General features: G+C 57.2%; 1 protein-coding gene and 1 pseudogene across 1 annotated transcript in view; both read left to right on the plus strand.

The window, feature by feature from the left end:
- The first annotated feature begins 2,640 nt into the window (after positions 1-2,640).
- On the plus strand, positions 2,641-5,280 carry LOC103551902 (large ribosomal subunit protein eL32-like; annotated as a pseudogene).
- A 2,459-nt stretch (positions 5,281-7,739) lies between these two features.
- PRRX2 (paired related homeobox 2) overlaps positions 7,740-25,184 on the plus strand; it is a 44,074-nt gene continuing 26,629 nt past the window's right edge. The window contains exon 1 of the mRNA XM_070596911.1: positions 7,740-8,138. Within this exon, the coding sequence (XP_070453012.1) occupies positions 7,877-8,138 (262 nt within the window). The 5' untranslated portion in view covers positions 7,740-7,876. The remainder of the gene's footprint in view (positions 8,139-25,184) is intronic.

Raw genomic sequence — 25,184 nt, forward strand, 5'->3', positions numbered from 1 at the left:
TTTGCACGTCTAAAGAAACTTTACCAGACCACGAAGTCCGAGGAAAAGAAAACTGGAAAGGCCCCCCCCCCCATTTTCCATTTCTTTCCTTTGCAACTCTGATCTCTTTGATCGTAAAAAATGGTCATATTTCACCCCCAAAATATCAGCAATCAGCGAACTAAGGAAGTGGGAGCCCACGGGGAGTTTCACCGCCGATTAGGTCTCGGTGTAATTATTTAACGCCCGCCTGGATGGTGCAGGCGGTGAACGCACTCTCCTGGTGAGGCTTCAAGAGCAAGTTATAAATAATAATAACTATTATATCCCCAATTAAGCCGGGGAGCTGAGAGCCCCGTCCCCGTCCTTCAGCCCCTCCTTGTCCTCGGCCACGGCGCCCCCATCCTTGTGCGTGGCTGCCCCCCCCACCCCCCGGGGCCGTGTGTGATGGAGAGCCTCGCACGGCTCCCCTCCGCTCACCGCTCACCGCAGAGTAATCACAACAAGATGTTGCAGGCCCAGGAGGGAGCGAGGGCAGGGCCTGGGGCTCTGCAAGCCTTTGTGATGGCTCCGGCTCCCCGAGGCCTTGGCCTGAGCCCCTCAACCCAGCATCCCTCGCCTGACTCTGGGGGAAGGCAGGGTGGGAGCGGGCAAGGGCAGTTCGCCAGGAGAGAATTCCAGAGAGCTGTGGTTCAGGCTGGGTCCCAGGCTTGGGGTTGGTCCTTTCCCCTCTGAGCCTCAGTTTCTCCACCTGTAACAGGAGGGAGTTGTCCAGCAAGGGTTGTCCTGGGAGTCACAGCGGTGCCAGAAACCCAAAGCCCACGGCTCGGAAGTTGTCTTTCTTGTAACAGAATGATCGGCCCATCTGAGTTTAGTCTGTGGTGCTCAAGCTGCCGCAGTTGGACCACAGCATCTCCTCAGACAGTCTTGCCAGGGTCCATGGCCTGCTGCTCACCGGGGATGCCTCAGGATACAGTAGGTACTCAATAAATCACTGTAGAATGAGTTGTTCAGGACGATGTCCATCAGTCTGTCCTGTGAAGCCTGCAGCCCCCTGAGGGCAGCAGGGGAGTCTAGAGTGGAGTGTGTGCAAAGGCTGTGCCCACCGGCAGCCCTGTATGCAGTAGGTGCCAAACAGGAGCTTGCTGTTTGGCCCCAGACCCTGATCCAGGCCTGTCCCAGCCCTGTCATGTCCTCGGGACCCCAGACCCGCCTTAATGCCACCCTGGCACTGGCCCAGTCGTAGTCCACCATGCTGGCCACCATCTCCTGGGCCACAGGGAATCTGACCACCAGCCCTTCAATCTTAGAATAACCACGTATGGAGCCCTACTGTGTGCCAGGCCAGGGCCTGCATCACTTCTCCTCCCTTCTCCTGTGCCAGCTCTGGGGACATGATGGTGAAAAGGACAGAACAGGCAGTTTACAAAGGGAAAGCCAGGGCTCAGAGAAGGAAGCAAGTGACCCAAAGTCACACAGCAGGTCCACAGCGGGCTGGCCTTGAATCCAGCCAAGTCTTCCCATTTAGGACAGGCTCTCTTGGCTTTATCAAAGGCTGTTTTCACATCCGTAGGTGAGATTTATTGAACATTTTCCGTGTGCCAGGCTCATGCTAAGCTTTTTATTTATACATCACTTCATTTGATTCTCACAACAACCCTGTGAGACAAGTGCCATCATTACCTCTAATTTACAGACAAGGAAACTAAAATGCAGAGAGGTTAAGTGACTTAATCAGTGTCCTGCTGCTGGAAAGTATTGAATGGAGGGCCACTGTAGCAAAAAGATTTAACACAAAACAGGAAAACAAAAAAAGCCACATGGAAGAAGAAGAAAAGGGAAACTAATACACTGACTTGCCACCTCGACAGATAGTAACTGTGATCATGTCTTAACATTAGCTCTGGGTTTCCTGGTAGCCAAGGCAAAAAGGGAAATGCAGTGGGTTAGCCAAATCTTATTATTTAGTTCTTTTTCTAAAAAGAGAGACCATAATTCTTAAAGAGAAAGAGATGACGTCTTAGTCCTAAATTCCTAAATTCTCACGGAACAACTTGATGATGGTTAGGAGCCTGACAAACTTACCAGGACACAGAGCTTAAGCTTCTGAGTCTCAGTTTCCCCTCCTTGCATGGTAGTTGTGAGGATGCTGCGAGACCATGTGGTTCGGTACATCGCTGGCTTACACTGAGGCTCATTAAATGTGAGCCCCTGCTGTTCTGGAGCACAGCTCTATCTTTGGATTTGCAGGGAGGGCAGAAACATTTTTCAAAAGCGTACAATATTTCAGCCCCTGCCAAGAGCAGAGAACCAGTGACCCCAGCAGGCAATCCCAGCTAGGAGATCCTCAGGAAGGAAACTGAGGCTCGGGAAAGTTATGGCAGTGAGCTGAGAGCCAAATGTCTTGCCCCATTGGGCTCGGCTCTGCTTCCCACAGTGGGGACCAGGTCTGGGATGAGCAGCGAGCCTCGCTGTGGTTGCAGGCTGAGACGATATTTACAGAACCCTGTGATCTGTCATGGTCACGCCTGGTCACGTCTGGGTCACATCGGCCTGTGGTGTTTATGGTTCCCCAGACGTGCAGCAGTGAACACGGTTTGACCTGTGTGCCTCCGCATGCTGTCCCTGCTGGACTGTCTCCTTCAGAGGGGCCTCTTGGGCATGGGGCCACAGGGGCTGGCCAGGTGAGCGAGAAGAGCTGCAGGATCCCGCGTCATCCTTGGTCTCCGTCTCTCTATCTGTGAAATGGGCCCGGTCTTGAGTGATTGACGGTCAAGTGTCTTGCAGAAGTTACCGTTGCTAAAGAATGACACTGATCTAACTCCATAAAAATCGAGAACTGTTCCAGTAGAAAAATGGGCAGTGAGTAGAAACACTTCACAAAGAAGAAATGCAAGTGGCCATTAAATACCAAAAATATTTACCTTCAGCAATAATTCAAGGTATGCAGGTTAAATCAAGGAAATGCCTTTTGAAATTTAATTATCATTACCGCTCTTCCTCGGCACCGCCCACAGAGGTGGCAGCCGTCTTCTATTCGCATCACGCTGTCCTCAGACCCCGGGTGAAGCCCAAGATAATCAAAAAGAGAACCAAGAAGTTCATCCAGTACCAGTCAGACTGATATGTCAGAATTAAGTGTAGCTGGTAGAAACCCGGGCACACTGACAACAGGATGCAGAAAAGATTCAAGAGTGGTTCTTGATGCCCCACAGGGGTTATGGGAGCAACGAGAAAATGAAGCATGCGCTCCCCAGCGGAGACTGGGAGTTCCTGGTCTGCAACATCAAGGAGCTGGAAGTAACAATGTTGCTGAAGTGCCACAAACCTTACTGTACTGAGAATGCTCACAGTGTTTCCTCTAAGAACTGCAAAGCTGTCCTGGGAAGAGCAGCCAGCCAGCTGGCCTTCAGAGTCACCCCTCCCAATGCCGGGCTTTGCAACAAAGAAAATGAAGAGACAGCTCCTGTGCATGTTTTATTTGTGTTAAACAAAACCCTAAAGATGGCTGCCATAAATAAACAAATAAAAGAGCTCATGTTAGCAAGGATACAGAGGCACTTTTGGAAGTAGAAATTGATACAACCTTTCTGGCTGCTACATGGAACGTTATCAAAAGTCTTAAATCTGCAGAATCTTTGACTCACTATGTTAGTTTGCTATTTGCTACTGTAACAAATTATCCCAAACCTAGTATTCTAGAACAATATAAAGGTATTATCTTACCATTCTGGAGATGAGAAGTCCAGGGCTAAAATCAGGGTGTCCACAGGGCTGCATTTCTTCCTGGAAGCTCTGTGGAAGACACTATTTTCTTGCTTTTTCCAGCTTCTAGAGGCTGCCTGCATTCCTCAGCTCGTGGCTGCCTTCCTCCACCGTCAAAGCCAGTACTGGTCAGTCGAGTCTTTCTCACATCACGTCACGCTGCCACTGACTCTCCTACCTCTCTCTTCCACTTTGAAGGACCCTTGGAATCACATTGGGCCCACCCAGACAATCTAAAACCATCTCCCCGTCTTAGGGGCACCTGATAGGCAGCCTTAATTCCATCTGCTACCTTAACTCTGCTTTGCCGCATCAACAAGCTCTAGGGTTTACAATGTGGGCATCTATGGGAGTCTGTTAACTGCCTACCACCTTCCAGATATCTTATTTCTAGGTATTTATTATTAAGAAAGTAACTCTGGATGTATAACAATAGGTAATAATGTATCATGAAGCTTTCATTAAGCATAGCAGTAGACAAGACTAATGACACAGTAAGCAAGTTATAAAAATGTTGACACAAGATAGTTCAAATTTTATAATATATATGACTGTCTCTCTCGATCTTTCTAGAATATAGATGTAAGCTAGAAAGATACACTCTAACATTATTTTTAGCTCCTTTCTTTTTCTTGTCTTATTGCTTATTCTAGGTCTTCAATTCAACATTGAATTAATAGGATGATTATCTTCAATCTCTTTCATTAAACCAACTTTTAAAAAAGTGTTTCAAATACCTAGTGTGCGTCAGAGATCTCTAGGAGGGGGATATATGTGATTTTTAGTTTTTAAATTTTCCTTATGTTTTCTAAAGTCTCCACAATAAGCATATTACTTCTGTAATAACAAAAGTAAACTTTAAAGAATAAGAAATTGGCACCTGAGCTACATCTGTTGCCAATCTTCTTCTTTTTTTTCTTCTTCTTCGCCCCAAAGCCCCTGGGTACATAGTTGTCTATTTTTAGTCTTGGGTCCTTCTAGTTGTGACACGTGGGATGCTATCTCAGCATGGCTTGGACAAGCGGTGCTGTGTCCGCGCCCAGGATCTGAACTGGCAAAACCCTGGGCCGCTGAGGTGGAGCACATGAACTTAACCACTTGGCCACAGGGCCGGCCCTTACTTTTTTTTTCCCCAAGCACACGAGCTTTTGAGATTGAGGCAAATATGCCTTTTTACTCATGGTCAGACCCGGGATCCGACCTCCGACAGAGCCACCAATTAAGGATCAGCTCCTTTTCCGTGGAATCTTCTCTGGAGAGCAGGCCCCTGTCTGTTCCTCCCCATCTCGCTCCCTAGGGCAGGGCCTGGTCAATAACCACTCCTTGAACCGAGAGCTTCCACACTGGTGTCCGAGTGTCCCTCCACTCTCCACTCTGGGTTAGTATCGCAGGATTCACCTAGATCACCATGGAAGTTATCTATTTTTTAGCTGGATCCCTTTGGGGTGATGCACTCTGTCCTCCATGGGTTCACTGGAGTGTCCTTGGGTGCATTTCCAGGCTGCATCAGGCCTGGAACTCTTCCTCAAGGGCTGAGCTTTGGTCGAGCAGACTATGCCTCTTGCCCTACTCTGCCATCCCTGTACCACCCCAGCCCCACCCCCCAGCCCCCAGCCCCCAGGATTGGCACAGGTAACAACAACTCAATAAGAACAACAATAATGATAATGCCAAATTCACAAGAATCCTTTTGGATTTGTCCCTTTATTACGCCTATCGTACAGATGTCGGGTCAGACTCAGAGAGGACCAGCGAGCGACCTCTCCAAGGCCACACAGCTAGTAAATGGCAGTGAACAGACTCAAACCTGTGTCTCCCCAGCTCCAGAAGCAGAGCTTGCCATCACTGCCCTGCACTACTTCTTGCAATAAGTGTTTAAAAGATAATAACTGTTAACACTTATGGAGTGCTGACTAGGTACCAGGTGCCCCACTTATCAACTTACTTAAACCTCCTAAAGCCCATTTTACAGATGAGGCAACTGAGAGGAACAGGCTAAGCAGTTTGCTAAGACTCATAGGCAGGAAGTGCAAGGTTTGGATTTGGACCCTGGAGGCTGGGGCCAGAGCACCCTCATGCTGCAGAGATGTGGGATATTACTGGTCCATACACGTAGGATGAGTGAATGCGTGAGCGGAGGAAGGAAGCCATTGTGACCGAGAGACCTTAACGCAGCACTTCTCAGCTCTGGGCCTGCTTTACCCATCTGTTCAACAAGAGGCCTGGGACCAAACAATTTCAGTGGTTCTCTCAGCTCTAGAAGGAGCCTCTGCCTTTGCTGCCTCAGCTTCCCCATCTGTCATCCAAGGGGATGAGACTTAGATGATCTCTCAGGCCCTTTCCAGCCCCACAGGCCAATGTCGATGACCCCCTCCCCATGTTCTAGAAACCGGGCCCAGGATTTCGCCTGTGATGGGATCCCCATAGTGCCCAGGAGACAGGCACTTCGTTAGGCCCATTCTACAAGGGAAAAGCTGGGCCCAGAGAGGGAAGGTGACATGTTTGAGGTCACACGGCCGTGCATGGCGGAGCTGGCCTGGAACCTGGTCTCTGACCCAAAGCTGTTCTGGACGCCTCTTCTAGCGTGGGCTCTCACTCTGGGCTCACTGGGTACTCCAGCAGGGGCGAGGCCCTCACACTGTCCCCCCTCCCTGCTCAGTCCCTCATAAAGTGGCCCGGCCGCAGACACCGTGGGCAGCCCTGGGGACCCCCTGGCACCCAGGCTGGGCTCCCAACACCCCCCTGGGAGAAGGCAGGCCATCGCCTCCTTTGCCAACCTTTCTCACTGGACGCTCCTCTGGGCAGCTTTCCAAAGGAGAACCCCATCACCTCCAAACCCTCAACCGACCCATGCGTGCACCTCCGTGACTGCTGTGGCTGACGTCACTTGGGGGACCTCAGCCTCATTTGGGGAGGTGAGTCCTTTCTGGGAAAAAAAAAACCCTGACTCAGGCAGAACCCAGGCTGCGGGTCGGAAGGTTTTCCAGGGTGTGTGCGGGATGGCTTTTCTGTGCCGGAGCTCAGAAAGGACCGTCTCCTGGTGGCTTTCTGTGGCTATGACATCATGGCTCTGTGGTGATGGCGGGGAGGACAGAGCACCAGGCCTCCAGGCAGCCTTTCTGGGCAAAGATCTGTGGCATCTGAAGGGCTAGCGTCTCAGCTTCATCACCAGGGGCATCTTCTTTCTGCTTTCTTGGAAAAACGAAAATAAGAGCGGAGACCCAAGCCTGCCTTCGTCTTTGCCTGGCCCGCGTCTGTCAGTCTGGCTGTCATCTGCTTGTCTGTGCTCTTACAGGACAGGAATTACACTAGGAAGACTGGAGGGAAACTCTTTCCCGCCAGGTTGGTTTTCTTAGGGGAGGGCCTGGCGCATCCTGTGAGTGGGGTCCGAGGGGGGTGAGTGTGTGTGTGAGGGAGATGCATATACCTCTGGAGCTTGAAATGTGCTGCTTTATGGGGGTGAGCCCTGGGGCCAGGTGGCGTGAACAAGGTGGACCTGCATTCTTTCCCGCGGGAGGGACACAGTTGGGGTGCATGGGGGGAGTGGGGGGGAGTTGGGAGTTCAGATCTTCCCTGTCGACGGTGTCAGAGTCGCTCCCCCCATCTCTGTGAAGGACTTTGTAAATGGAACGGGGGAGGGGGCCTGCTAATCCCTCCACTGTGGTCTCCCCAGACACTTGCTGGGGATTTTTTTTTTTAAAAAAAACTAAACGCTGAACTTTCCCGCTCCTTAAAACGTGGGTGGGGAGGGTGAAAGGAGGACACCCCTTCCTGTCCCCGCTCCCTGCCCCCAGCCTCGGCAGGACTCGGCGCGGGACCCCCTCCCTCCCCGCAGCAGCCGCAGGGGTGGGGGCGGGCGGCCGGGCGAAGGGGAGGGGGAGGCGGGGAGGCAGGGGGCGAGGTCTGTTTCTAGAAGGGGCGTGTGTCCGGAGCTCGGGTTTTAGCAACTTGGGAGCGAGCGCGGCGGCGGGGAAGGGGAGGGCGGAAAGTTGGTTCCCCCGACGTCAGCGCCGGGCGGGCCGCGGCGGCCGCGGAGCCGGGAGGCGGCCGGGAGCGGGGCAGAGCGCGGGCGGCCGGGGCGCGCTCGCTCCGACCCGCGCCTGCACCCGCCGGCCACCCGGGCGCTCGCGGCATGGACAGCGCGGCCGCCGCCGCCTTCGCCCTGGACAAGCCGCCGCTGGGCCCGGGGCCGCCGCCGCCGCCGCCCGCGCTGGGGCCCGGCGACTGTGCCCAGGCGCGCAAGAACTTCACGGTGAGCCACCTCCTGGACCTGGAGGAGGTGGCGGCGGCCGGGCGGCGGGCGGCGCGCCCCGCGCCCAGGGCCGAGGCGCAGGAGGGCGCGGCGCGGGAGCCGTCCGGGGGCAGCAGCGGCAGCGAGGCGGCGCCGCAGGACGGTGAGCGGGGCGGCCGGGGCCGGGCCGGGGCGGCCGGGGCGGCGCGGGCCCGAGAGGCCGTGGGAACGGAATGCGGGGCCGCAGCGGGTGCGGGCGGCCGGCGCCCGAGGGGTGCGAGGCCCGGGGGGCGCAGGGCCCGAGGGGCGCGCGTGGGGCAGGGAGGATGCGGCGCGCCGGCTGCGGGCTCCGGGCCTGGGAAGGGGTCGGCGGCGCCCGCGGAGACGCTGCGGCAGGACCTGGGCGGAGCGGGCGCTGGGCGCCGCCGCCCGTGTGCCTGGCTTGCCCCGCAGCCGCGGCTGTCCGCGGTGGGCTGCTGCGGTGACCAGAGCTGTCCACGGGGGAGGCCGCCGTCTTTTGCCCAGAGCCACCTCAAGTCGTAAGAACTTCAGGCAGCAGCGCTGCCTTTGTGCCCAGCCGGGGAGGCAGCCCTCGCGGCGCCACTCCCAAGTAGCCGGGACAGGGGGGTGACGATTGCCCTGGTACCGCCGGGGAGACTGAGGCTTGGAGGGGAAAATGACCTAACCACCAACTGGGGTTCAAACTCTGCCCCGCCTCCTCCACGACACCACCCCAGCGACTGCCAGGGCGTCCTAAGATGGGCTCCTTGGCTGCGATAGGATGCCTGCTCCGGCCTCCAGTTTGCCCCACTCGCAGCTCCCTAGGTGGAACGGTCCAGCCCTAAAGAGCCGGCTAGGCCGCTCTTCCCCTGCCGAGGTTAAAGGTCATCAGGAAGGGGCTTTAAAAACAAACAACCCACCCAAGTGGCTTTTTTCAAAAAGTCGCACTGGATAGCAGGGTCCTGAGCCCTTGGTAAGAGGCCAGCGCTGTTGGGGGCGGCGGGGGGGGGGGGGGGGCCGGGGGACACTAGAGCAGGAGAGATGAAGATGAAGCAGGGGCTCCACCCTGGACGGTTCCCTGGGGGCAGAGGGAGGATCGGAGTCCCCACAGCTCACTCACATCCTGGGAGGAGACCACTGCCCGGTCCTCCGGCTCCGGGGAGCAGGCTGGCCTGCTGTTGGCTGTGGCCCCTTAAGAGCCACCTACCTGACTCCAGCGGCCCTCCCACCGGCCCCTGGGGACCCCCACTTCCTGCACCAGCCTCCAGGTCCCAGGGGAGCCCCGGCTGGCTGCATGCCCCACTTCCCAGATGACAGGAGGTGCAGGGGAAACTGAAGTGACTGGAGCCTGGTCTGGAACTTCGTCCAGGAGCCCATGTGCCTGTGGGGGATGCCTGCCATACACCTAAGTTCACAATGCACCTCAGAGAGCACCCAGCCGGTGCCAGCTGTGTCCAGCGGCCTCTGGTTCCCTCTCAGTGGCATCCACCACCCTCCAGCCACAGCCACTGGCATCTGTCCTCACCCTCTGGAGTAATCCTGAGGTGTGCAGACCCGTCCCTGGGAGCTGGGCTATCCCTGATAGAAAAGTGGAAGGAAGATGTCTAGTTTGGGCCAGGGGTAGGGTGGGGGTGCCCTCTCGTGTGGGAGGAGGGCCCTGCCAGCCTGAGTTTGTTTGAGGACCTCAGGTCTCATGGGAGGAGCAGCTGGCTCGGAGCCAGGCAGAGGAGCGGTCTCTGATTTGACCCGGATGACGGGGGGACCCCTGGGGGTTAGAGAGAAAAGGATGAGCAGATTGAAGGTGAAGCAAGGAAGGAAGGGAGAAAGGAAGGAGAGGAGGGAAGGGAGGAGTACAGGAGTGATGGGGAGAGAAGGAGGGCCGCCCTGGCGTTTTGTACTCAAGCCCCAGCCAGGGGATGGGGCCGTTTCTGCCCTGGCCCCTGACCGTGGGGACAGGCCGTGTAGGGCCTTGCTTCTCCTGGACACAGCATAGAAGGTCTCCAAACGGAAGGTTTTTCTGGGGAGGCCCAAAGCAGCTCTTGTCAGCTGGGGACATGAGTGCCTGGACAGGGCCACTGGTGGCCCCCAGGTGGCTGGGCGGGTAGTGGGCATCCCTGGCAGATCCTGGGGCCGGGCCACCCTCAGTGGGAGCCCCGGAGGCCTGCAGGCTTTTTCCTGAGCAGGGGCTTCTGCACAATGGGGAAACCCAGCCCCTGGGGACAGCGGATGCGCTGGGCATGGGGTCAGGTCCATCTGCCCCCAGAGATTGGCATCTCCTCCTTCATTTGTGAGGGACAAGGGGCCACAGGCAGAGTCAGAGCCAGGCTCAAGGTGGGCTGAACGATGTGCTCAGGGCTGCCTCCCACCTTGGCACCTGCCCAGCTCTGCCCTGGGGACAGGCGGTCCAGCTGGGTGCTCCTGGCCCACGGGGAGATTTGCTCCGGGCCTCTGCAAATTGAAGCCAACGTGGACAATATGGAGAGTTCTTCAGGAAGTGAAGAATTCCGATGTACAAGGCTCTCTTGTGTGTGAGATTATGTCTTTCCTATTCATTTTGGGTGTTAAAACACCCTTTCTTTTATGAAATAAGGGGTAATAACTGGAAATTGTTTTATTTTAATGTCCTTACTTGGCAAAATTAAAAGGAGGTAACCCTATACTCATTCCTCAGATTGAAAACACATCACTAGTCCATGAAATCCAAATGTTTTCTGTAGCGTCAGCCATCTCCCCAAGGCCAACTGGGTGCATTCCAGGGGTGCCCGCTGCCAGGCGACGTTCCCCCGGAGAGGCGAGGGAGCAGGGTGGGGGCTCTGTGTGGCTGCCCCCAGGCCTGCGAGAAGCCCTCGGCTTGCTCTCTGAGTCTGCGCCGCAGACAGAAGGTGGACGGAGGGAGCCCGGCTTCCTGCTCTCCTTCTCTGTTGGGCAGGTGCCCCTTCCCACTGCCACTGAATGTGGATTCCCAAATCTGCCAGAGAAGGGACCTTCCATCCCCTCATCCTGGGGAACCCAGCACAGATCCCTGGACCCCTTTCCAAAGCTGGCAACAAACCTTCCGGAAGCTGGGACTCTGGACCCCAGGCCGGCGAGCAGGTGTGGGCCTGGGCTGTGCTTGTCCTCCAGTCCTGGGCCCGCAGGGAGCGCCTCGCTGAGGATTCACACACGCTCCGAAGGGAATTTTCTTGGGGCTTCTGGAGCTGTTTCCGGGTCCAAAGAAAGTGACTGACACCAGAGAAAGATAGGGACTCCCATTTAGAAAACTATGGGTGAATGGGGAAACTAATGAGTTATAAAATTGAGATATTTCCAACTTGCCAGGTTAGCAGGCTCAAAATTTTTAAAAAAATAGTTTTTAATCTTTTGTTTTCACATAGCCACCCATAGATAGAACCTGTTCTTGCCAATGGTTTTCCCAGACCCGGCTGCCCCCCCAGAACTGGCCGGGAAGGCTGTGCCTTTGCTGGTGACTCAGAGCAAACCAGGGTCTCGGGTTCCTCCCAAATCAAGTGCTGAGGTCCGTGCCGGGCGCCGAGCTATGCCGGGCACGTTAGGAAAATAAACCCTCGTTCGCTGCCTTTGCGATGACTTACAACAAAAGAAACCACATTAATAACTGAGATTTTCTTTAAAGCCTTCCCTCCTGTGGGCAGGGCGGAAACAGGGATGCGGACACACTGGGAAAATAAACACAGCCCCTGGAGCCGGGTGGCCGAGGCCCCCAGCCCTGGGAGGCTGCCAGCCCCGCAGCGCTGGTACCTGTTTGGGAAAACCTCAGGACCGAGCGGGTCCACCTCCAGAGATTCGGGACAGTGGGGCGCTTGGAGTCCGAGGGCACAGGCTGAGCCTGGAGGGGCTGGAGCCCTGGATGGGGCTGGGCTCCCTTCACAGAGCTGCTCCCTGATCCGCGTCTGCTAAGGAGGTGCCAAGGGAGAGTCTGATTTGGGGTGGGGACCTGCTCTTCCTCCTTGCTAGTGGTGGCAGGCAGGGCTGAGTGTCCAAGTGGAGAGCCCGAAGGGACCATTGAGTTCGAGAGACTGACAGACGCCTCCAATTTTGAAATTTTTATTGTGGTCAAAGATACCTAACGTAAGATTTACTATCTTAACCATTTTCAAGCACACAATTCAGTGGCACTAAGTACATTCGCATTGTCGTGCAACCATCACCACCATCCATCTCCAGAACTTTCCCATCTTCCCAAACTGAAACTCTGTCCCATCAAACACTCACTCTCCTTCTCTTCTACCCCTGGACCCTGGCACCCACCATTCTCCTTTCTGTCTCTATGAATTTGATGACTCCAGGGACCTCATTTAAGTGGAAGCGTACGTTTGTCCTTTTGTACCTGGCTTATTTCCCTTAGCCTAATGTCCTCAGGGTTCATCCATGTTGTGGCATGTGTCAGAACTTCCCTCCTTTTTATGGCTGAATAATACTCCACTGTGTGGGTGGACTGCCTCTTGTTTATCCATCATCTGTTGATGGGCACTTGGATTGCTTCCGCCTTCTGGCTGTTGTGAATAATGCCGCGAAGAACATGGGCACACAGGTACCCCTTCCAGTCCCTGCCTTCAGTTCTTTGGGATTGCCGGGTCATGTGGTAATTCTGCTTAATTTTTTGAGGACGCATCCTACTGTTTTCCATAGCTGACTTCCGTTTTTCACCGGCCTCGCTGTAACTGGCCCTGCAAGGTGGCAGTGTGGCCTGTGCGGCTGGAGGAGGGAGCCGGGAGGAAGGCGGCCGCCGAGACAGGAGCGGGGCTGGTGAGGAAGCGACAGAAGGGTTTCTTCAGAACCCGGCCTTTCAGACCAGCCTGCTTTCCTTCCCTCCTTCCTTCCTCCCTCCCGTCTTTCCCTTCACCCATTTCCTGGGGTCACAAGCCATCTGCCTTGAATGAGCCCTGGACGGGGGTCAGGACACCTGGGTTCCAGCCCTGGTTTTTGCTGCCATCTCCATATGGGACCTTGGGTGTGTCACATCCTTTCTCTGGGCCTCAGTCCCCCAACTGAACAACGGGAGGCAGCACAGGATGTGTGTGAGGCCCCTCCTGTCCCCTCATCGTGATATGACCCAGGCTGAGAAAGTGACCTGTGATGGGGCCATCTCCCCGGGAACATGGAGTCTCTGCGGCCGGGGTCCTGGCTGCACCTGGCCCTCAGACAGGTGAGGGGTCTCTCAGCACATGCCCGGGGGCAGGGAGGGAGGAGGGTGAGGGAGAGGCCGAGGAACCAGGCCTAGAAGCTGAGACCTCCCCGCCCCCCCACCCCAGGCCTTCCATCCGAGAACTGCTGGGTCTGCCAGGGTGGCTGGGGGATGCACGCTGGTCCGCATCCCTGGCTTTGCGTCAGCAGCCAGGGCACTTGCTCTTCAGTTTATTGCTCCTGGTTCCAGGGTGGTCTCGCTCCTCTTTCTACTAGGTCATCTGAGGGGAGCTGGGGGGCCTGGCACAGGGGCCTCGGACCGGCTAGCACCCCCAGAAGGGTCCTTCCCTGTAGGCAGAAGCCCAGCAGGGCTGGAACTGTCACTGTTCCTTGTCAGAAGTCTCCGGAAAAGTGACTTTGGAGCAGTTGTGATAATGCCGGCTTGCACGCCACCCTGGAGGCCTAAAATCCCCCTGAGGCTCAGTGTTGCCATCTGTGAAATGGGAACGGTGGACAGTGATGTCCTTTCTGGGGGCGTGGTGGGTGTGGGTGTGAGGGACCGTGCCTGGCCCATAGCAGGTGCTCAGTAAAAGGTCCCTGTTCCAACTCGCTGAGATGCTCGTGGCAGGCAACCGTGTGAATAAGCGGGACTGGTGAATTGCCATCCCCTTTCTCGGAGGCCCAGAGAGGCAAAGCAAGCTGCCCAAGGTCTCCCAGCTGGGGAGGGAGGTGTGAGGTGTGTTTTCAGATCCCAAGTCCAGGCCTCTCTCTCCCACACAGCTTGGTGTTTGGAGGGGAAGCCCCACCTGGTTGTTGGGGAGACCAGGGCCAAGGTTTGTTTGGGAAACTCGCGGGGGCAGGGAGGCTGGGGAGACGGGCCCTGTGGGCTGGCACGGGGCGGGGCTGCTGGGAGGGACCTGTGCCGTGAGAGGGCTTCTCAGTGGGCAGAGACGGGAGGAAGGGTTTGCAGTGGCTTGTCCTGGGCAGGGATGTGAGGTCAGCCTGGACGAGGCAGGACTTGGGAACCTTTTGCGGTGTCCTGGACTCAAAGTATGGTGGCTGACCGTGGTGGAAGTGGACCTGGGGGCTGATCTAAGGAGGAGCCAGTGCTTCCCCCAAATGCATCCTACAAACGGGGCATTGGCATTGGAACCCAGCCAGGGTGCTGCCCTGTGGTCGGAGCCTGTGGGAGTGGAGGACAAGGGACATGCCCGTGATGGAGCTGCAGGAGGACGTGAGGGGGCGTGCTGACAAGGACCGTGACCCTCGTAGGCACGTTAGCCAAGTGCTCATGGAGCGCTGGCCGGGGCTCCACTGGCCTCACCCCGCCTTGTCCTCCCACCAACCATAGAAGTGGGTCGTTTTATTTTTTCCTCTTTATGGAGAGGGAAACTGAGGCTCAGAGAAGTCAAGCTACTTGCCAAGGTCACTCCTCCCTCATGAAGATGGAATTCCAGCCCAGGCCTGTCCTGTCCTGAAACCCCTGCTCTCTGCCACTTTCTAAAGCCCTCCGGGGAGCCCCTGGAACGCTGGGTGGTCCGGCCAGAGATGTCCACTCCCAGGCAGGTGTGGGCTGCATTCCAGGAGCCATGAGGTGGCCAGGGGAGGGGTCCCCTCCATCTCCTCAGCAGCCTGGCTCCAGTCACAGGCCTGTGGGAGATGAGTCAGGCCTGGCAGCATCGGGACTGCTCGGCTTTGGGGGCATTGGGAGGTATAAGAGGGGGTCCTCTGCTCCTCATGCCCAGAAACATCCAGAATGGCCTCCCTCACCCTCCACAGGCCAGTCTCCAGCTGCCCGGACATGGGAGAGCTGTGGAGGGTCACTGACTCTGAGGAACATCGATAGGACAGGCGCCCTTTTGCAGCCCACTCCCAGCTCTCGTACTCACTCATTCATTCATTCATTCAACAGTCATTTTCCGAGCACTGACTGTGTGTCCTGCGTCAGGCCTTGAGCTCCTACCATCCGCCCTGTGGTTCCCAGACTTTCAGATTTCAAGGCCCGGGGGAATTTCCAGGAACGAGGAACTGGCATAGCACGGGCAGTTTTGAAAGTTTGCCAAGAAAAGCCATTTACACACAATGACTACCATCTTTTTGCCCTTATCCGTTTATCCAAGGAAGAACCTGCAGCATCTTAATCCCAGAGCAAAGAATGTTCTCAAAACTGACTTAATTTTGCTTAACAAAAAGTTTGCAAAGTGCCCCTATTTTTCTCATTTTGTGGTAGGTCGGTGAAGACCTTGTCGTGGGCTGGCATTTGGGAACCACATGGTGGACGGGCTTTCCCAGACTCCCAGACACAGAGACGCACACACCCGCCCACCACACACACACACCACCCCCATCGTCAGGGCTCCGATCCAGCCCCAACGATCAAGTTCAGGTTCTTGATGGCAGGGCGGTCGCAGGCATATGAGCAGCCATGTTGTGCTGGACCGGGCCCAGGGTCGAGGGCCCTCTGCAAGGTGGTGCGTAGGAGAGCATCGCACAAGCTTCCTGTTTAGACAGAGGATCGGGGAAAGTTACCATGCCCAGCTCCCATGCCCAGCAGAGGACAGGAGACAAGGTGCCCGGCAGCCTCCAGGAACTAGGCGAGGGGACCCGGGTCAGAGCAGCCAACCTGGGGACAGGGGCAAAGCCTGCCCTGGCCAGACCCCGGGAATCGCGGCATCCTAGATGTCCTGGGGATGGAGGTGGTTGAATGACTCCTATGCTTGCTCTGTCGCTGTGAATCTGGCCCCCTTGCTCTGTGTCCTTCCACATCTGGGAAGCTGCTTGTTCCCAGCCCAGCTTCGAGGGGCCACCGTGATGACAGGATGCCATCCACATGGGGCCCTTTATGGTTAATGACATCTTTTATTGCATCCTATAAAGAAACAGGCTCTGGAAGACATTATTTTTGTCCCTCTTTGTGATCCATTCTGCTTTTCTGTGCATGGGAGGGGCAGCCGGGCCCTTTGGGTTTGGGGGGCAGTGGGAGGGGTTAGGAGGGAGCAGGGGCAATGAGTTACGGAGAAGCCAAGAAGCTGGGACCCCGAGGCCGGAGAGGTGGACAGGGGGCTGCTGGGTGGATTGTGGTCTTTGGAGCAGGTCCTGGAAGGGAGCAGTGAAAGAGCAGGAGGCCCAGGGGCTGTGAGACCTGGAAGCTTCCACAGAGGGTCCCTCCACCCGAGGGCTGAGCAAGCAGCTCGGTTGCTTGAGAACTGACAGGTGAGGGTGTGTCGCCTCCCCTGACATTGCTGCCCAGGTGGTAGTAAGACTGCCCTGGACTAGGAGTCAGGAAACTGGAACTTGCTAGGCCCTGCAGCTCAGGACACACCCTGTCACTGGTCTGACCCTCAGTGTCCCCATCTGGGGGGAGGGGCTGGACCATCTGTTTGCCAATGTATAGTCCCGGGAATCAGTGCATTGGAATCACCCACATAAACTGCATGTTCCTGGGCCCCGCCCCACCCCATGGAATGGCACTCTCTGGGGCCCGGGCCTGGGCATCTGCATTTATCAGGGCCCCCAGTGATTTGTATGTGCATTAAAGGGAAAGTGTCGCTATGCTCTGGAAGGCTCCTTCCATCCTCGGCACCTCCATCCTCCTCTTCAGTTGGCCTGAGTGGAAAATGGTCCTCTTGGGGCGCTGGAGAGGCCCGGCCTAGTCGCCATGGGAAGCCCGAGGCTGGCATCGATCGGAATTACCTGGAAGGCTTGAGTATACGGCGGAGGGTCGGGGGGAGCTGCTCCGTAGGCCCAGCCCCAGCATCCCCAGAGACCTGACCCACTGCCGGGTCTAGGAGGGAACAATTGCTGTCCGCCGTCCACCAGCATTCATTGAGCACCTACTGAGTTCCAGCTCAAAGCAGCCCAAAGAGTTGGAATGAAAGGGGTGTTGTGATCGGGGGAGATTTCTGTCCGTCCCTCTCACGCATCCTGACTCTCTCCAGCTGTGCTCAGCCGGAGGGGGGTGGTCTGGGGGCTGGGGTGGTCAGAATCCTCATGACTGAGCTGGGGGTCTCTGTCACTCTGGTCACTGGAAAAGCCCCTCCCAGCATCCTGCGCCCCTCAGTCACCCTGCCCCTAGATCCTGCAGGCTCCCCTTGCAGGGGGCCCCTGGGGTCGGGCATCCGCTGCCCCCAGGAAGGGCAGCCACTCCACCGGGCTTCGTCCACTGGCCCCCTACCCTGTCTCCCTGTCTGGCCTCCCTCTCCCGGCCTCCCCTCTCGCCCTGGGCGCAGACGTTTACACGCCAGAGATGGCGTTATTAAGAATGACATTTAACCAGAGCTGGAATTAGCGCGCGGACGGCTGCGAACCTCGGAGTCAAAGCGGGCGCCGCCGGGCCCCGAGCGTGGCCCCCTGCAGCTGCCCCGCCGGCCCAGGCCTGGAGAGCGAGCGCACCTCCTTTCATTAGACTAACAAATAACACGTAACCCAAAACATCTGTTAACAGCAGCCCCTAATGCTCTCAAGATGGGGCCGCGGGCGGCCGGTCCAGCCCCGGGCAGCCAGGAGCGCGGGGCTCGGGTTCAGCTGCCCACGCCCCTCCCCGGGGGGTGCGGGGCTCTGCTTCTCTGCTGGGCCTCCCCCTGCACCCGATGGGACCTGGGGGCCTCCTCCAGTCGCTCACCCCTCTCTTCCCACCATAAGACTCCGTCGTCCAAGGGTCTGCTGATGAGGACAGTGACCCTGGAGAGCAAGCAGCACAGCCCTCTGCTGGAGGAGGGGCCCGGACCAGCCGTGTGACCTCAGCAGTTTCCGCAAGAGGAGAAGAATCGTGCCTCCTTGCAGGGTAGAGTTAAGGATTTAGGGAAATGGTGGAAGCAGAGGAACACGTGAGAAGTGCTCAGAAAGGGTATCTGCTGTTATGATTGCAGTTGGGGAAACTGAGGCTCAGAGAGGTGAAGGGACTTGGCCGGGGTTGCACAATGGGTGCAGAAGCGGGGCTTGGAGCCTCAGAGTCTGCACCCATTCCCGACCCCGTGAAGAGCGAGTGCTGTGCTGACTGTGGTGGACGTTCAAAAGTGGGTCTGACGCAGCCCCCTGCCCTCAGAGGGCTTCGAGGCTACAGCCAAGGGCAGAGGAGCTCACCTTTGAGAGCGGGAGAAGTGGGAGAAGAGGCAGGGCGGCACTTTGTTCCCTGACTCCCCCCATGATGAAGCCCCTGAAACAGGCCTTTTTGCATTCCGCTGAGAGACCGCGTGTTGAACTCCGTGCCCCAGCCCCTCCCCCTCCACGATACGCCTTGCCTTTTGGTTCCAAGAAAACTGGCTGGGATTCATTAATTCACCCATTCATCGACTCATTCATTCAGTGCACACGTGTGTCGTTTGGAGGCCTTGTGCTGGGAAAACCCCAGGGGACAGGCAGGAGCAGGTCCCTAACTGGGGGCTGGAGCACGAGGGCGGCGTGGCTCCCTGCCATCCGGCTCTGCGCGTCTGCCTGGCTCCGAGCTCAGCGCTCCAAGTGCAGCCTCTTGCTGAATTCTCTCAGCAGCTTCAGAGGGAGGGGAAGCATTATGCCCATCTTACAGATGAGGAAACTGAGGCTCAGAAAGGCAAAGTGACTTGCCCAACGTCACCCAGGAAATATGAAATGATCCCCAGAGCCCAGGTACAACACTGACCACCCTTTGCCAGGCCCCCAGGTGTCCATGGAGGGGCAGTGTCCTCTTGCCGGAAGCAGCCCTGGCCCTCCCAAGAAGGGACTGTGCCTCCCGCCTCCCCGGTTCTCACCCAGAAACCTCTGCAGTGCCCTTAGGAAGGTGCCATGTTCCAGGGGCACACTTGTGCAGAGCCTGACCCACAACAGCCAGGCAGGAGGGCGCTGGGCTGCGCTGGGGTGGAGGGCCTGGGGCTGGGGGCGGGGAGGGACCCCCGCGTTTGGGAAGCACATGTTTCTGAGCGACATCCTGTTTTAATTGGGAGGCCAGTCTCTCCCGTAGAGTGGGCTGCCCTCCACCACATCCCCCAGGCGGGGAGAGTGTCAGGGCTGGAAGTGGGGAGTTGCTGGAGACAAGAGGTAAAAACCCACTATGCTGCTTTCACTGGGGAGGCGAAAGGAAAAGGCGGAGATCTAATGTGGCCAAAAGCAGGGTCATTGTTTAAAGAAAACTTGCTTTCCATTGCAGCGAATTCAAGTCTGGGGCCGAGCTCCAAGGGGCTGCCTTTAGCAGGAGCTGGTTTCTCTCTCAGGGGGGCGAACATGGAGGAGGCGTCCTATGGACACGCTTGCCTCCTTCCTTCCTCCCACAAATGCTCGTCGATCATCTACTCCATGCCGGGCTGCGGGCTGGATACTCGGGTCCCAACAGGGAACAAGGCAGGCATGGTCCCCGCTAGGAAGGAGATGTCCTGGCTGCTAAGAGAAGAGAGGGGGGCTCCTACGTGGTCTTGGAGATTCAGGGAAGGCTCCCTGGAGGAAGCGGAGTTTCAGAAGGGACCTAAAGGATGAGTGTAGTTAGCCAGAAGAGGAGGTAGGGAAGGATGCTCCACGTGGAGAGAACAGCAGATACAGAGGCTCTGAGGTGAGAAAGAGATTGGCTGTCCGAGGAGCAGAGGGGGTAGGAGGGAGCACGGTGGGAGAGGGCCAGTGAGCCAGGCCTGGCTCAAGATTTGCAGTTTTTATATGAAGAGTGGTGGGAATGCTTTCTGTGCACCTGTGGGGGTCTGGAATGTCCGGAGCACCCAGCCCCCCCCCACTGGTGCTCCTGGTGAGTGAGTGTTCCCTGTTGTGTGGGAAGCGAATGGTTAAACTGGGACCAACAGTTGGGTCCCAGCTGCCCAGAGTGCCCCTGTGTCCAAAAGAGCTGATCACAAGCCTTAACTGGCCACCTCAACCCAGCTGCTCTGAGATCTGAGATCCTGAGTCAGGGAGGAGAGGCTCCAGGAGCCATTCAGAAGCAGAGGCAGGCAGGGCCCCACGCCCAGCGTCAGGCTCACCAATCCGCCATTTGCAGAATGTCTGCGCTGAAGTCACAGATCCAACCCTGGGGCCCCGTGCCAGAGGTACACAACGGCCCTGAGATAGAAGTTTGACTAGCAGACCCGTCAACAAGATGAGCAAGGTCGGCCCGGGCTGCCTGGCTCCGGGTTCTGTGCCCCTGGATGGATGGAGGGAGCTGGGGACGCTTGTGGCTGAGTCAGGGACGTGGAGCTTGATGACGGTTGGGAGGGGCTTGTGAGTGTGGTCATCTTCACCCTTGTCATCATCAGTGCGATCCCAACAGTCGGGACCATTCATTGTGCACCTACTGTGTGCTAAACCCTGCATGGGGGTCATCTCATTCATTCCTCCCAGATGCTCTAGCAGGTAGGCAGTCTTACGGCCCCATTTTCCAGACGTGGAAGCTAGGACCAGAAAGATGGCCTATGTATTGAGGACTTGGGAGTGCCAAGCCTTAGGTGTTTGTCTTTGGGGTGTTCCCCACCCCTGCTGGCCTGGAGCCCCCAGGCAGTGCTCACTCCGACCTCACCTGGCCCTCCAGGCTTCTGCAGGAAGGGAGAGGTCAGAGATGTGGAGACACTGGAGCGGAGGGCTGCTGGGCAGAAGCCAGAGCTGTGCCCCGGCCCAGGCAGGCCAGGACCCCGGGACAGGGAGAGCCCAATTGTCCCCCATGCGGCTCAGTGGTGACACAGGCAGAGAAATGGAGAGCCGGCCCCAGAGAGTTCCAGTGGGTCCTCCGCCTGCTCAGGGCAGGATATGCTGCTCGTAGGGGCCTGGCTTGACCGTGGGATTCTGGCCCCGGCCTCACTCCCACTTACTGGGTGATCTTGGAAAGTGCCTCATTTTTCTGAGCCTCAAATTCATTGTCTGCAAAATGGGCATAATGATGGTACGCGAGGCTCGGGTCGTTCAGAGGAGTTGATGACGTCAAGCAGTGGGGGCTCGGCTCTGGGCCCCCCTGGCCTCGGGAGGTGCTCCGTAGACACCAGTTTGTTCTCACTTTCACTTTTCCTGGTTCTCGGAGGAGGAGGCAGATGTGTGGTTTAGGACCGTTAAGCCCTCTCCACAGATGGAGAGGCCCCAGTGCCCAGCTGGTACCTAACTATGCTTTCCAAAAAGGAGACAGGTTATCCAGCTCCATGTGCCCCCACAACACACACAGGGTCCCAGACCCCTCTGCCCCTGCCCAGCCCTGCCGGGGGCCTGGGGTCCCCTTTGGAAGGATGGAGCTGGTTTTCTGCAGCCGCAGCCTAGCTGGAACTGACCGCTGCTCCCATGCAGAATGAGCATCTTGCTTTGTTTTCCATGGCACAACTGTAACCATGTACAATTTCATGACAAATGCAGGCTGTAAAACACAACACAACTATTTTTATAATGTGGCATTTGAGGTTAAAAATTCAAATTAGAGATTAATTGCAACTTCGAGAAGGTCTGTGGATAAGATGGCCGGAGGAGGAAGGCAGAGAGATTCAGATGTGCTCCCTCGGGCTCTCGCCACATGTCTAGAACATGCACACGCACACACATGCACACACTCACACTCACACACACTCACACTCAGCTGATTCCTGGGCTCCAGCAAAGCTGGTTTAGACGTGGTGCTTGCACGGTGCAGAAGCTCATCTCGATACTGGCTCTTTTCTCCGCCCAGGCCCCCGATGTCCCAGTGGCCAGCAGCAGCATGTTCCGTGATGGCCGAGCAGCCCTGGGGTTTGTGGAGGTGGGTGGCAGGGGGAAATTCGAAAGAAGTGAAGGAGTCAGGTTTACTCCATCGGGTGACAACTCGCAGCTTCTCCCTAAACCCTCCCTCCACCCCCCAAAACCAGAAGCAGACGGAAATCTGAGTGAAGAGTGGATCTGCAGACAGGGCAGACAGCGTGGGATGGAGCTCCGCTCAGGGAGGAGGGAGGAAAGCTGGGCGAGCCCCATTCCAAAGAGGCCAAAGGTGGGGGTGGCCCCTTCGGCACCCAGGGGCCAGCTCAGAGTCCCCGCAGAAGAACCCAGGCTCTGGAGAGTCCGTGGCGGCTTCAGGGATCTGCGGGGATGGGTGCAAATTTTTGTTGCAAAACCAGGAGCCACAGGAGAGGTTGGGAGGGTGGGGCTGCCCTGGGCACCAAAGATTTTTCTCCCTCCACCTTCCCACGGGTCCAGGAAGGTCCCTGAGGAGGAGGCCTGGTCCTGGCCACGAGGGCAGTAGCCCCAGGAAGTTGGTAGCCAATGGCTGGAGCCTGGTTGCCTCCTTGTGTGCCCAAGGGGCCCCAGGGAGAGGAGGTCCAGAGTGGAGCCAGCAAGTCAGACTGACTCCAGTTAGCTCCCTGGGGCAAGGGGCTTTCTGAGCCTCAGTTTCTTCATCCGTAAAGTGGGGATAATGACAAGTGAGGATGTGGAGATAAGGAAACACTCCCATAGTCCTGGCACATGGCCAGCTGCTGCTTCTGTTATCATTACTGCCATCGCTATTATTAGCAACTCACATGTGGGTTTCTCAGAGCGGGCCAGGGAGGACCCAGCCACACCCCTGGCAGCTGCTGGTCCCTAGGGTCCCTCATCTCCCCAGCAAGAGGATGGGAACGGCCCCGATCCAAACCAGCTCCATATTAAGGCAATAACTCTCCCTCCACCCCAGCCCCACCCTGGGGCGGGGCTGTGAGAGCTGGGCCTGTTTGTTCCCATTGTGGGTTGGCATGGTCAGGGTGAGATGGAGGGGAGGGGGTGCAGGCAGAGTCCCGGCCCCTCTCTCAGCAGAAGCTGTGTCCCTCCTGGGGGACCGCTCGGGGGTCTTCAGCACAGCGCTGTCCAGCCTTGGGCACAGCAGACAAACGACAGTTTGGGCCACCAGAGCAGGGTCAGGGAGAGCCCAGGGGAGGGGCTCTGGCTTCCAGCTCCACTGTGAGACCTCAGACCATTGCCTTCATCTTCCCCCTCCTTCCCTGGCTGTGCCAGTGCCTGCCACCATTAAATGTCACTTTGGGTGAAGTTACTGTCCACAGGGAGCCCCTGCTGGGACCCCCTTTCATAACAGTAACAAGTCATCCCCCCAAAGAGGCCCCCATTATGATCTTAGCCCAGAGCATGCATGTTCCCTCTCATCTTTACAGAAGGTTATCAAAATTCCCATTTTACGGGTAAGAAACAGAGGCTCCTCCACTCGACGTATATTTCTTGAGCCCCGACTATGTGCAGGCACTGGGCGGACATCCACCGTCAGCCCGTAGGAGCCGCCAGGTACCCAGGTCCCGGGAGGCAGGCAATTAACTGATAATGACACAGACAGGGAACTAATTGCAGTGCCAGCAAATTCCACCAAGTCGAGAAGCACAGGGGCCTCCGGGTCTCAGAGTCGCCACCCTAAGGCTGCACAGCCAGCACCTGGCAGAGGTGGGATTCGAACCCAGGATCAGACCCCGGGGTCCTCCCATCCCTGCTGTGCCCTCAAGGCTCTGTCTGACAGCCCCAGGCTGTTAACAGGCTGCAAAGATCTGCATCCGAAACTAGTTGGGAGAGGGACCCATGACCAGCCCATATGGCGTGGGCGGGGCTGGGAGCGGAGCAGAGAGGAGCCACACGTCCCTCCGGCGCGATGCTCAGAGCAGACTTGGGGGTGGGGGGGTTTCCCGAGTCGGGGACACACTCCTCTGGTCCTGCTGGGGCAAGGGCGGGGGTCCAGGTATAGCTGGGGAGGACTGTCCCCTACGACGGATAGAAAACAGGCCCCAACTACCTTATGCAAAAAGATAATGATGTGTAAACCGAAAAATCTAGGGTGGGGACGTGAGGCGCCTGGATCCAGGGTTAACGCAGCGGAGCGGCCAGAATCTCCCCGCCGCGTCCGGCTGGGCAGCGATTGGACCCCGGCCGCGGAGGGGCCGCGCTGATTGGCCCAGGGCTGGGCGTGGCGGGGCTTCGGCCGAACCCCTTGGACCAGGAGCGGAGGGCAGCTGCTCTCCGGAGGGTTGCGCCTGGACCGAACAGAGGTCACATTTTCGAGGAAGCGTTCCCTCCACGGGGCCCCGCTTTATGGCTTCACGTGTCTTACCTCACCTAATCCTCACAGAGGGACCTTTATTATGCCGCGTTATAGATGAGGCAGCCGAGGCTCAGAGAGGTCAAGTAAATCCCTCCAGGTCACCCAGCTTGAGGATGGGAGCTGGAACTCACTCCAGGGTATCTGCCTCAACCATGACTCTCAAAGTAACGAATGTCCATCCAGGAGGCCTGGGCAGCTGGCACTGGCGCTGCCCTTCTGCCATCTCGTCTCCCTCCACCAGGGCATGCAGCCGTGTCACTGCGGCCCCACCATCTCTCTTCCTGGGCTGAGTGCCTGTCTGGCTCGGTGGGTCTGTCCAGCTCCCGCAGGATCTGAGCAGCCCGTGAGCTGGGCTGAGGGGCGGTGGCAGGAGGGGGCCATCACTGCCTGGGCTTGGGGCGCTCGGCTGGTTGAGGTCTTGCTGGGCTTAGGGCCCCCTTCCAGGAGCAGCGTCCCCCTCCCGTTACATCACACACTCCGTGGCGAATATACTTTATTCATAGAGCAGTGGTGGACGTCAGCTGACCGGTTGACAGGCCATCCTGTGCGGCCGACATTCCACCAACCGTTTGTTCGTTCCCCTCTGCCTTGTATTTTTGATGCGGGGTCGGTGAGCCGAGGGTCAAAAGAAAGATTTCTTAGACTCTCAAGATCTGGCAGTAGTGCTCTTTTATTTAGAGAATAGTGTGGAATGGGGACAGGACCCATGGGCAGTCAGAGCTTCTCCTGCCGCCACTTCTGCTGCCACCGCTGGCATGGGGACAGGACCCATGGGCAGGCAGAGCTGGTGCGTGAGGACAGGACCCACAGGCAGTCAGAGCTCCTGCTGCTGCTGCCCTGAGTTGAGGGTTAGGGCTAATTTTATAAGGCATGGGTACGTGACTTATTTTTACTGGAAAAAGAAAAGATGATGTAAAAAGTCAATAAATGATTTCGTGCAGATGGGGTCTGGTTATTGTGCGGTCATATAACTTTAGATATGAATCTGGCCATATAGATCGGCATGTAGGTGAGGATGCCCTGGGCTTCTCTCCCTGGGGCAGTCCTAATTCATACCATAAAAAAAGTCCACTGGGTCATATAGTTTGGCATGTAGGCCAG

This window comes from Equus przewalskii, chromosome 26 (assembly GCF_037783145.1).
Source record: "Equus przewalskii isolate Varuska chromosome 26, EquPr2, whole genome shotgun sequence".
NCBI lineage: Eukaryota > Metazoa > Chordata > Mammalia > Perissodactyla > Equidae > Equus > Equus przewalskii.